Raw genomic sequence first — 13,079 nt, forward strand, 5'->3', positions numbered from 1 at the left:
TCTTGGTCAAATTAAGCATGAGATTCTCATGGTTGCAACTGCACAATATCCAATAGTACTGAACTATCACTGGAGTCTTAGGGACATAGATTGTTCTGGAATCCAGGGACAATAGTGACTTCTACCCAACCTCTCCAAGAATTTTGAATTTTCCACATTAATAGAAATGTACTATTCCATGGTAAGCAAGATACTATTTCTATTCTACTCCAGAATGTTCAGATTAACACTAAATTATGCCAAGAAATCTAAAATAATGATTGGGGACCATGGATTAGATTTAGGAATTTGGAGGCCTCTGCAACCTCAATAAGCAGGAGACTTGTGGGGAGCAACGGGCATTATTACATAAGACAAATGCAAACACTGTCATTTCCAGAGGAGGGTTACAATGTTGATGAAGGGAAATTTTAAAGAATTACAATTGCTATACTGTAGCTACTTCAATTTACATGATGCTGTCAGTCATTAAAAGGAGTAGTTTTATTGATACACATATTCGTGAATTAAAGTGATAAAAATAGTTTAAATGTAAGGGACATTATTTTCTTTAGAAATTAAATCTGAGGTGGTATGATGTGATGGCTGAGTTTGCAGGGTTTGCAATCACATGTAACTTGGCTCAATCTGGAGTGTACCATTTACTAGTCTTGTATCCTTGCAAAGATTATCTAACCTCCTTCCACTATTTTATTTTCTCCATTTGCAGGATTAAAAAGGGTACTTGAATCACTGAGATGACGTGAGAATTACATTTTAAAAAGACATGTAAAAAGTCTTTGTATAATTCTGGGTACTAAGTAAAGCTCTCAAAATTTACTCAATAAATTTTAATCATTTTAAAGCAGCATGATGAGTACGGTCACTAGAAATATTAAGGCACATAAAGAATGGCTTGGGCAGAGGTGTGAATTAATGCATAATTTTAAATAAATAGTTGCATTTAAAGTCCATTCTAAATCTGAAATATTATATTTATGTTAATATAATGTGTAATAATAATCTAAAAGTAGAATTACATTTTTAAGATTATATGACTACATCAAAGGGTATAATTCGTAGTTTTTTCATAGGGTTCTATTTATGAACACTCCATAATGTATTCATTAGCAACATCTTCTTATAATATCTTCTGGGGATAAAGCAAGAGAAGGTGAATTATAAGAGGACATGTTCCCAAGAAAGTAAGAAAATCCTAATGGGAGCCAAGAATAAGGAATTGAACGTATTTTACATAAAATATTAATTATTCTAAAGAGGAGGTGTTGTGTCAAAGGCTGACTTTGACTTTTTATCGATCTTTCAGTCACTTGCAAACTCTGATCAGTACAGCTGGCTTTATCACACTGTTAAGTTAAATGTTACAAAGATGCCTTCAAGATCTTCCATTCCATGCAGATTGCCTCCTCTAAGCCCCTTTCTGTATGAATATTCTGGAGGTGCCACTAAACTTAGACAGCATCAGGAGACAAACCTGTAAAGTTTTTTCACTCTGTTAAGTAATTCACTAAATTTCCATTTCCTTTAGTTTATCAGAGACACCCCTGCCTGTCAGGAAGTACTGATTATACTCTAAACAACAGCTATAATTGTCACATCATCAGTTACCAGGGGATGGTGTTCCTTAAAGCATGCAGAGAATCACAGCATTTTTCAGTATTGTTATACCTGAAAGATCACAGTGCCTTCATTTCAGTTGCAGAGGTTAAATAATTTCCCCAAATCTACAAGTACAAGAAGGACCAAATTAAAGGTCTCCTAAATTGCAATCACTTTCTCTCTACCTGCTCAACTCCTAAACACACTCACACATATATTTGTCAAAATATCTATGTCTTCGAGTAAGAGAAATGAATGATCTTTAGGCTCAAACATGTGACACATCATTGACCAGCAGGGAGCTGGCTCTCAAGAGAAGCCCAAATAAAATGTGTCAGATACAACTGGATCAAACATTTAAAGCACTAAATTAAAACAATCCTTTTAATGGAGGAAATTCTTAAGTTTCAGAAGAGCACCTTCACACTGAATCTCTGACCAGTAACTGATGATGTTTCTCGTCTGTGATGCTGATTGGTTCTCCAACACTGAGCTAACCCAATCCAGGAGCAAATACTGAATTCCTTGGTTGGTATCACTTGGGTGGAGGAGAGTCGCAGTTTCCAATTCAGCGAGGCTTGCCTGCTCCCCTCACACCCTGTCCTCTCCTGTTCTCCAGCATGGTGTCCCTGTATTTCTCCGGAGGCTCCTGGATGGCAGCTCTGACAGTGATACTGATGGTGCTGAGCCCGCCCCTCGCTTGGGCCAGGGAGACCCCATGTAAGTGAACACTTTGGGGGGTGAGCTATTGTGGGGTGGGGGAAGGAAGGGAGTTAGCTTTATCTCTGTGTCCAGACCAGCCTTCTTTAAAAGTTGTGACTTTTCAGGCTTCCCTGGTGGTGCAGTGACTTTGTTTTTAGTGACCACCTATCTTTATCACATGTATCTCCAATCTATCTACCACAAAAGGTGCCTGGATACTTGCCCTCTCAATGAGTGTGGCATACGTAGCCTCCATATCTATAGTCTATTTCTTCTCAAGTGTCCTGCAATGAACCTTCCCCAGCCTTGCATCCCATCCCTTCAGGTGTTTGCAAAGATTTAGAAAAAATGATGTTAAAATAATTCTCCATTAACAGATCTCTTTATTATGTTGAATGTACAAGAAAAAGGGAAAGTTTCTCTGAAGATTTTATGGAGAATCTAAATAATTAGGAAGATCTCTCCTAGAAGGTCCTGTGTTATGTCCTCAACAGGATCTGTGATGCTGCTACCTCTCCCTAATATATGAGGATGTATCAAGGGAACTCCCCCATTATCTTCTTTCCATTTTCCCTGAACTCCAATGTTAATAAGGTTTGAATCCCTGTACTAGGAGTTCTTTGACAGAAGTTGGGGTTAGTTTTCTCTCTATTGCTCCTGGGTAAGGCACCCTGGAGCTGAAGCAGGGATTCTTAGTACTTGGAATGACCCTGTAGATAAAGAGCACCTATGGGGTGTTCTTTGATGCCTTAAAAAATGTAAGCCATCTTCTGAACACCCAACACAGGTTAGTGACCATTATGAATCTATTTTGAGCCTTTCTTTTTTTTTTTAAAAAAAAAATATTTATTTATTTATTTATGGCCGAGTTGGGTCTTTGTTGCTGTGCGCAGGTTTTTCTCTAGTTGTGGCAAGCGGGGGCTACTCTTCGTTGCGGTGCGGGGGCTTCTCATTGCGGAGGCTTCTCTTGTTGCGGAGCATGGGCTCTAGGCATGAGGGCTTCAGTAGTTGTGGATCACGGACTCTAGAGTGCAGGCTCAGTAGTTGTGGTGCATGGGCTTAATTGCTCTGCAGCATGTGGAATCTTCCAGGACCAGGGCTCGAACCCGTGTCCCCTGCATTGGCAGGCGGATTCTTAACCACTGCGCCACCAGGGAAGCCTGAGCCTTTCTATACTATCAGTTTCCCTCCTATCTCCCCCTTCTCTGGCCGAGACATAGAATAAATTATATGAAATTCTGATTTTGTAGTTCACAGATAGTCAAATATCTGCAGTTTTACATGGGAAACCATGTACCTCATTAGGGTACAGACAGTGTGAAAGTTCTTTCCATCCCATTGGGCTGAAAGCTGGTAAGCAAGTCAAGGGAACTCATCGGTCTCTTGGAGTCTTGGACCCAAATTTCATAAGATCATGCATCATGCCCTCTGTTTTCCTTAATCAGCTATGTTTGGTTACCTCAAATTTTAGTTCCTCCCTATTTTCCCCAGCTATGTCATCACCAGATCTGATAATCCCCGAAGTATGCACAAACCCTCAGCATTATAACAGGTTCACAGGATGATTTCAAACATAATGAACTCTTCCCCTTCCCTTAAAATTACCATTTTCTACCTGTGAATGTTTCTTCCAACTAGTAGAAGAAGAAAGAGGAAATTTGGGTTTTTCATGAGAAGTAGAAGGGATATAATGTGTCATCAGAATAAAAGAGTGTTGGAGCTGAACCCTTTCTTGCTTTCTGGGATGCCCACAAAAATCATTTCCTAGAACCCTGGGTTTATTAATTTAGACTACAAATATTTTTCTGAGCAACTATTATTATATGCTGGGCTCTATTCTGGGCTCAGACAATCCTATTTGAATAAGATAGAAAAATCCCCAATTATTGGAACTTACTTAATGACAAGAAAGACAACAATCCAGTAAACATTTAACAACAACAATGACAACCAACAAAACCAAAAAAACATTTCAGAGAGCAACAAGTCCTCTGAAAAGAATAGTTCAAGGTTATGGGACAGAGAGTATTGGATTCACCTGCCTTCAATTCAAGTGTCTAGGGAGCTCTCCCTGGAAAGGTGACATTCAATTGAGACATAAATGATGAGGAGAAACCAGACATGTGAGGGATCTAAGGGACAGATGCTCCAGGGAGAGGAACCAAGGGAAAGGCCAAACTGTGGGAAGATGTTTGCTGTTTAAGGGACAGAAAGAAGGCTAGAGTGACTGAAGCAGAGCAAACAAGTTGGGGAGTGAAATAAGATGAGGTTGGAAAGGAAATCAGGAGCCAGATCATATTAGGCCCTGATGGTCATGGTGAGAACTTTGATTTTTATTTGTGGAGATATGTGAAGACAGAGTCCTGAGGGATAAGGTTGACCTTCTATCCACCAAACCCCACCATTTAATTCATTAACAAGTCATACAACAATCTACCCCAAGTCTGTTCACTCTATTTTTACTACTGTCTTTGTCAGTACCACACTAAATGAAGCCACAAGCACACCTTCACTGGAGAATTCTACCATGTTCCTAAATGGTCTCCCTGTCTCCACTTGTGAACTCCTAAAATCCAATCTCTATGTGGTACCTACAATTATTTCCTAAAAGTAAACATAAATGACCCTCCTTGTAACACTTCAGTAGCTTCACGTATCTCTACCTAACCTAGGTTAGGGTTAGGGTTTCCCATTACATTTAGTATGAAGTCAAAATCCTAACATTGTCTCCGAGGCTTCTAAGTACCCCACACCATTTCTCCAGTCTAGTCTTTTACCCTCCTCCTTCCTCACTCTCTGTGCTCAGTGAACTGTTTTTTTTTCTGATTTCTTGCAGAAGTTCATCATGTCTTTCAAGCTTCTGCACACGATATTACCCTTACCTGAAATATGCCTCCTCTTTCCCTCACATACACCCACCTACACCCACTCTCCCTTTCAGCTCACATCAACTTAACCTTTCATGTCACATCTTAAATATCAGTCTTTAGAGACTACTTCTCTAACACCCTAACATAAATTATTCTCTGTTCTAGATCTCCATGCTTTTCTTGTGACATTTCTGGCTCCTGTATAATTAATTCTTGTGTGGTTGGGTTTTGTCCATCACTTTCATTAAATTTTATGCTCCTAGAAGGTAGGGGAGATGTTTGTTTTTCCTTCTGTGGAATCCCAGGGGCAGCAGCACAGGCTTGGCACAAGGTCAGCACTAGGTAAGGAAGTGTTTCAGGAACAGCTAAAGGGTCATGGGATGAGAGGAGGAAGCAGAGAGTGTTTTTCTGGTGGAGGCATTCAGGAGGAGGTGGTGATGGGGCAAATCCCCGTCCGGCTCCGGTTTGGAGGTCTCCAGCCAAGTACAGAGCTGACTGCATCCCAAATGCCTTAGGATCAGAGGGGTTTCCTCCACCCACCATGGTCTCTCTTGACCCTGCAGATCAAAGATGAACCCGGGGGTAGTTGGGGGTGCCAGTGGGGCCAATAAGGGAGTGTCAGTGTCCCGTCCTCCGTCTGGGTGCCCTGCATTTGTGGTTATTGCCTTCAGTCTCTTCCCAGGAGCCCGCCCAGGTAATCAGATCTTTCCTGTCCCCACAGCACTTTTCATGTATCAGTTTAAGTCCGAGTGTCATTTCTCTAATGGGACACAGCGGGTGCGGTACTTGGTTAGAGACATCTATAACCGGGAGGAGTTCGTGCGCTTCGACAGCGACGTGGGCGAGTACCGGGCGGTGACCGAGCTGGGCCGGCGAACCGCCGAGAACTGGAACAGCCAGAAGGACCTCCTGGAGCGGAGACGGGCCAAGGTGGACACGTACTGCAGACACAACTACGGGGCTGTGGAGAGCTTCACGGTGCAGCGGCGAGGTGAGCGCGGGGCTGGGCGGCCAGCGGGCGGGGGCGCAGTGCGTGTGAGTGTGTGTTTGAGACAGAGACAGAGAGACACGGAGACGGGGACAGAGGAGACTGCGTTCGGGGGGCGGGGGGTGTGTAGGGCTGTGAGCAAGTACAAGTTAGGCGGGTTCCTGTGAGAGCCTGTTGTCTGGAGACCGTGTGTGATTTTGTCAGTGACTGTGAGAGGGGAGAGAGCGTGTGTGGTGTGGGGAGGCCCGGGAGGGAGGGGAGGTGTGGCGGGAGGGGTGCAGGAGGGAGGCTCCGGGCGTCCTTGGTGGTCCCTGTGGGGGAGGGGCGGGGGAGGGGAGGAAACCCCGACTGGGGTGGGCGGTTAGAGATGCGGGAGGGACTTCAAGGTGTCTATGGTTGGGGGAAGGTTTGGGGGAGGAGAGGTGAGGAAAGTGAAAGGATTGGGAGCCTGTGAGGAGAAGAGTCACAGCGTGCTCTGGGCACACACCCTCTTACTCCTGGCACCCCGGAAATAAGTGTGCCGCGTCTGTCTGTGTGTAGGAGCGCTTCACTGAGAAAAAGGTGTCAGACTACTTTTTGACAGGGGCGGGCAGGGGGGCCTCTGTGGCACCTCTGATCTCTCTGAAGCTTATTTCAGGTCTAAATTTCTTGCTTTTTTCCTCCTTAGTATATATATTTTACATAGTTGAAATGATTGTGAAATCAACTTTTTGAATTATAATTTTGTTACTTAATATGCTGATGTTACTATTTTTTATAACGCTAGTAGTATTTGAGTAGTTACATATTATCCTTTTCATACTTGTAACAATTTACCTCATTTTACTTTACATTCCCCTTTATTAGATCTTTTTTCAACATTACCAAACAGTTGAAAATTTATATCTTTTTGTTTTTATTTAAAATTTCTTTGATTTCTAAGGTTCTTGAACATTTTTCACATATTTATTGGCTGACCTTTGTTATGGCTCTAAGAATTATCTATTGTTGACTATCTCTGGGTCCTGGCGGTTTTCTCGGTGATTTTATGAGTTCTCTATGCATTAAGAGTAACAAGTTGCTGACATTTGATTTAGCTTTTTCTCCAGTCTGTGGTTTATGTTTTGATTCTGTTCATTATATTCCAAGTTAGGAATTTAAACATTTTTATTTAATGAAATATACTGCAAAATTGTTAGTGATGATTTACCATCAATCTTAAATCTACCACTTTGCATTATTGTAAAAATGTTTTTTCCCCCAGGTTTCTCTTTTGCAAATAATAATGGTGTTTATTGTGGCTGGTGGTGTCAAGGGTTGTCTCAGGAACTAAGCACACATATTAATGAGTCTCAGACCCTGCCCTGAACTGAAATGCCAGCTTAAAAAGAAAGACAATTGTAAAATGATACAATTCCAGTAATAGATCTGCTTGTTTTGCAAAGCAGAAGAATTGATCAGCTGAGTGTAATAATAAGCTTTTGTTTTGGTTTTGTTTGTTTTTTTTTAATGAGTGACTTTACTTGGTCCTTTCTCTCCCTTTCAGGAATCATGCTTTCCTTGGAACTCAACTCAGAGTTCAAGAGTCACCTTTGTCTATTCCTGCTTCCCAGGGTAGAACCCTTTCTGTGGTGTTCTAAGGTGTGAGTGTAGCATTCCCAGGATTTTATCTTCTGTCTCCCCATCTACCCCAAGCTGTCCTCTAATTTATCCACACTGCTTTGAGTCATATTTTCTCTCCAAGTAAATGAAGATAGTAAATAGCTAACATATATTAAAGACTAAGTTCCAGCCATCGTTTCACATACTTCAGGTACATTAATCCTCACATAACCCTAAGAGGTAAGTTAGTATTATTATCCCCCTTTACAGGTGAGCAACCTGAGGCACAGAGGAATTTTAAAACTCACCTAGGATCAATCAGTAGGAGGCAGAGCCTGGATTTGAACTCAGGCACCCTGGCTCCAGAAATCATGCTATTAATAATACACTATATACTGTGCAAAGATTTGTAAACACATCAATTCAACAATGAATAACTCTTTCATGCTATGAAAAACAAAACAATAGAAAACAAATTTCCTGAACATCTGTCAGATCTAATGGGCCCATACTGTAAGCATTAAAGTCAAGTCTTATGGCACTAATTTCTGCTGGGCTACATAGCCAGCTTTCAGGGAGGCCTGCCGGAGACTGGAGACTGGGGGCAGAAAGGCAGCCAACCAACAAGACTTACTCTGTCTCCCTCACTTATCCCCTCTACCTTTTTCTCTCCTAGTGGCACCTACAGTGACTGTGTATCCTGCAAAGACACAGCCCCTGCAGCACCACAACCTCCTGGTCTGCTCTGTGAATGGTTTCTATCCAGGCCACATTGAAGTCAGGTGGTTCCGGAACGGCCAGGAAGAGGAGGCAGGGGTGGTCTCCACAGGCCTGATCCCTAATGGAGACTGGACCTTCCAGACCATGGTGATGCTTGAAACAGTCCCTCAGAGTGGAGAGGTCTACACCTGCCACGTGGAGCACCCCAGCCAGACCAGCCCTGTCACAGTGGAATGGAGTGAGAAGCTTTCTGGCCTCATAAGTTCCTCACCTACCAAGGAAGGGCTTGCTTACCCCTGAGTGACAGGTTTCTCCTCTCCCACAGCATGTGTTCATTTGCTCTGTGTTCTCCTCTCCTTCAGCTGAGGTTATTATTGAGGATATCACAGGAACCGTATAATATCCTGTGATAGAAATCCTCTGATAGTTTACAGATATCCTATGATATCTTCTACAAGTACCTACACCCCCTGGGAGGCAATTCTGCCTGACATGCAGAAAAGAGGTGTCCCTGTTTTGAGCCTCCATGAAATCTCAGGTCATGGTCACTACATGGCCCTGGGCACCAGTCTTCTGCCTCAGGCTGGGCTTGTACTTCTGGCACTGTTTCTCTGAGATGTTCACTGTGATCTGAGAAGGGGCACATCCTCTACAATATAGGGACCTTCCTGACATGAGGGGAGTCCAACCTCAGTTCTGCCTTTTATTAGCTCTGTCACCCTAGACAAGCTCCTTAACCTCATTCAGCCCCAGGGTCCTCACCCATCAGATGTTGTAGTCATGGCCTTACGTCAGGGCTGTGATATTTAAATGGGTTCAATGTCTTAACCTTGTAGCTACTCTGTATTTTTAACCTCTTTTCCAGAAATGACCAGTCAATCTAGTTCTTCCAGGGCATCCTTCTTTCCCCATTCTCAAAGATCTCAATCTCAGAATCTCAATTAGAGAAGTTGGATTTGGGATAAGAATCACTAAAACTAGCTTCTTTTCTCAGGGGCACAGTCTGAATCTGCTCAGAGCAAGATGCTGAGTGGAATCGGGGCCTTTGTTCTGGGTCTGCTCTTCCTTGGGGTGGGGCTGTTCATCTACTTCAGGAATCAGAAAGGTAAGGAACCTGTTGGCAGCTGAGATGCCCCACAGACTTTTTTGGAGGAAGAAAGATGGTTTTGCTCAAGTTTGTTCGCTGTATATCGGTGACCCTGTGTAAAACTTTTATTTCCCCTTTATTGACCTCAAATTTCCGGAAATCCAGAAATCAACAGTTCATGGTTACTTATGGTTGAAAAATAAGAGGTGATGGCCTGTAGAGATAAAAGAAGAGTTAACATGCATGGAGATTTTGGGTGGAGATCCTGGGGCAAATGCGGGAAGAGACACAAAGGCTGATGAAATTACACTGGATTTGTGTGACAGAAACTTCATGGATCACATGCTCCTAGTGTCTGCTCTCCTGTCTACCCTGGCATTAGGGGATATATGTTGTGGGGTAGAGATATATCAGGTGGGGGCCTGGGGCTGGGGACAGAATTCCTTCCATATCCTTTAAATATATATCTTCTCTTCTCTTTCCCAGGACACTCTGGACTTCAGCCAACAGGTAATGCCCTTTAATCCTCTTTTAGAGATAGATTTGGTCTCCTAGAACTGGTTGTAGAGAAGACAAGACAGACATAATGGGAAAGACTTTGAATTCTAAACTTCTTCTGGCCACTTAACAAAAGGCCAGTTCTCTAAAGTAGCTTTGGCTCAGGGAGATCTAGGAATTTTTTTTTTCCCTTTTTACAATACTGCTTTAACATGAGACCCTGGGAGAGGGGGAAAGAAGCTGCTTGTAGAATTAGCTTGTAGTAAAAACAACGCTATCTTCTGTCTTTTGCAGGACTCCTAAACTGAAGTGAAGATAATGACACTCATAAGAGAAAGAACCTTCTGGCTTAGCTACTTTGCAGCATGAAAGTGTTTCCTGTTGGGCTTTTAATCCACAAAGAGAGTACTTTCTCAAGATCTGGTTTGCTCCTGCAGAAAATCTCCTCCCTGATGGCTTCCTCAGCCCCTGCCCCTTGACCTGGAAATCTGGAATATTGAAAGCAGTATCCTATCTTCATTCTTTCCTGGTCCCTTTTATATTGAAGGCTTATGGCCTCCCTTTCATGTGAACACATCTTTAACCCACATTTCTTTACAAAGTTTTGCTCAAATAAACGTGGAGTGAGAAGCATCTGCCTGATAGAGCTTCAAGGAAAAACGTAGGCAAAAACGTAAAGAGGGAGAGAGAGAGCGAGAGAGCGAGAGAGCGAGAGAGCGAGAGAGCGAGAGAGAGAGAGAGAGAGAGAGAGAGAGAGAGAGAGAGAGAGAGAGAGAGAGAGAAAGGGAGTGTCTGTTGGGGAGGGTGGGCAGCGGGAGGGTGAGAATTTCCCTCTCTATGCTTCCTGAGTTCCTGTGGCTAGACTATTAATAAAATTGATGCAAGACAGATTAGCAAGAGAAAAAGAAACAAATTTTAATTCACGTGCATGGAGGTCTCTAGAAATAGGACCTAAGAAGTGGCCAAAGCAGGTAGCTTTTATGCTTTTTAGACAAAGAAACAATAAGTTTGTGAGTAATTGACAGGACAAAGAAACTTAGGTTTTGGGTGCTCTAATAGTGAAGAATCTAACCAAAGTTTGGGCTTGAGGTAGTATCAACAAATTAAAGATGCAACAAGGTTTGTTTATATAGGTTTCTTGGTCTGAATGGTGATAAGTGTGTCGTACTTCCAGATGCAGGGAGTGCGTCTTTCACATGAGAGATTATTTCCTGCTTTCAGGGAGACAGAAGGAGGGTCAGAGTGTCCCTCTTGCACTGGCCATTTCTTAAGTAACTAGTTCAAAATAATCAATATGCCATTGTGGCATATTTGGGAATAGCCTTCCCTGAGCCCCAACAAGAGGTTTTCAATAATTGTTTTTATTTTTATTCCTGAATTTTGGTCACATGTGGGTCTGGTAGGTTTCTTTGCTTCATTCTCTGTTTTATCTCGAGTTTTCTGTATTCTGTAATCAGGAATATTTAGCTGAGATAGTAGCCGGTTTTGGGAAATGAAGTAATACACTTCTAGATAATCCATGGCTTATCAAAGAATAAATCAGATGAGAAATTAGAAAACTACGGGAATGTTAAAATAGATTTTCAGTACATGTGATATGCAACCCAAGGAATCTCCAGAGGGAAATTTATAGATTTAAATGCTTATATTATGAAAGGAAAAATATATAAAAATCAGAGACCTAAACTTTTTTTTTGTGGTACGCGGGCCTCTCACTGCTGTGGCATCTCCCGTTGCGGAGCACAGGCTCCGGACGCACAGGCTCAGTGGCCACGGCTCACGGGCCCAGCCGCTCCACGGCATGTGGGATCCTCCCGGACCGGGGCACGAACCCATGGTCCCCTGCATTGGCAGGCGGACCCTCAACCACTGCGCCACCAGGGAAGCCCGAGACCTAAACTTTTATCTTAAGCATCTAGGAAAAGTAAATTTAACTTGAAAAATAGAGGAAAGGAAATAATAAAGGTAAAAGAGAAAATTAATACAATTGAAAATAAATGTATAATAAAGAAAATTAACAAAACTAGAAGATTTTCTTTCTTTCACTTTTTAAATAAATCACCTACAAGATTGCTAAAGCAGAAAAAAATCTAAATTACAAATTATTAACACCTGGAATGTAAAAGATAATATGCCTAAAGATCCTACAGGCATTAAAAAGATACTAAGAAGATATTATAAAGAATTTTATGCCAGTAGATTTGATATTTTAGATGAAATTCATTGAAAAACACTAAATTTCATGATCTATTTCTGTGTAACAAATCATCCCCAAACTTAGTGACTTAAAACTGTAGCTATTTGATGATTTTTCACAATTCTAAGAGTTGGTTGAACTTAGTGGGTGGTTTCCATGGAGGGTCTCTCACATGGCTGCAGTCAGACAGTAGCTGGGGCTGGGGTCCTCTGGAGGCTCATCTGGGACACTGAGACACTCTCTCCCTCTGCATGAAGTTCCAGTGCCTCTAACGTGGGCTATGTGGTCCCATCAGCTGTGAAGACAAGCCTGATGCCTCAGGACTCCCGAGAAAGGAAAGTAAAAGCTACAAGACTTCTTCAAACTTAGTCTCAGAACTTGTGTGGAGTAATTTCCATCACATTATAATGGTCTAAGTGAGTACAGGGTCAGTCCAGATTTAAGGGGAGGGGATATACAATCTACGTCTCCATGAGATAAATGCAAATAATTTGTACCCTTCTTTAATCTACCCCATATAATTTACCAAAACTGACTCAAAATAGACAATCTGGGGGCTTCCCTGGAGGCGCAGCGGTTGAGAGTCCACCTGCCGATGCAGGGGACACGGGTTCGTGCCCCGGTCTGGGAAGACCCCACATGCCGTGCAGCGGCTGGGCCCGTGAGCCGTGGCCGCTGAGTCTGCGCGTTCGGAGCCTGTGCTCCGCAACGGGAGAGGCCACAACAGTGAGAAGCCCGCATGCTGCAAAAAAAAAAAAAAAAAAAAAAAAGACAATCTGTATAGTGGTACATCTGGTAAAGAAATTTAGATCATCTGTCAATTGAAATCCAAGGCCC

General features: G+C 42.5%; 1 protein-coding gene across 1 annotated transcript; it reads left to right on the forward strand.

The window, feature by feature from the left end:
• Positions 1-2,213: 2,213 nt before the first annotated feature.
• On the forward strand, positions 2,214-10,662 carry LOC309968027 (DLA class II histocompatibility antigen, DR-1 beta chain-like). The gene is made up of 6 exons (XM_082849117.1): positions 2,214-2,319; positions 5,893-6,162; positions 8,417-8,698; positions 9,455-9,565; positions 10,034-10,057; positions 10,340-10,662. Exons 1-6 carry the CDS (start codon positions 2,220-2,222, stop codon positions 10,351-10,353), a joined length of 801 nt encoding a protein of 266 aa, XP_082705243.1. The 5' UTR covers positions 2,214-2,219; the 3' UTR covers positions 10,354-10,662.
• The last annotated feature ends 2,417 nt before the right edge of the window (positions 10,663-13,079 follow it).

Source organism: Leucopleurus acutus, assembly GCF_964270905.1.
Source record: "Leucopleurus acutus genome assembly, chromosome: 10".
In the NCBI taxonomy this organism is placed as follows: Eukaryota; Metazoa; Chordata; class Mammalia; order Artiodactyla; family Delphinidae; genus Leucopleurus; species Leucopleurus acutus.

Coding starts and splice junctions, on each gene's coding strand:
- LOC309968027 (XM_082849117.1), top strand. CDS start 2,220: ATGGTGTCCCTGTATTTCTCCGGAGGCTCCTGGATGGCAGCTCTGACA. Junction 6,163..8,416: donor CTTCACGGTGCAGCGGCGAG/GTGAGCGCGGGG, acceptor TTTCTCTCCTAG/TGGCACCTACAGTGACTGTG. Junction 9,566..10,033: donor CTACTTCAGGAATCAGAAAG/GTAAGGAACCTG, acceptor TCTCTTTCCCAG/GACACTCTGGACTTCAGCCA.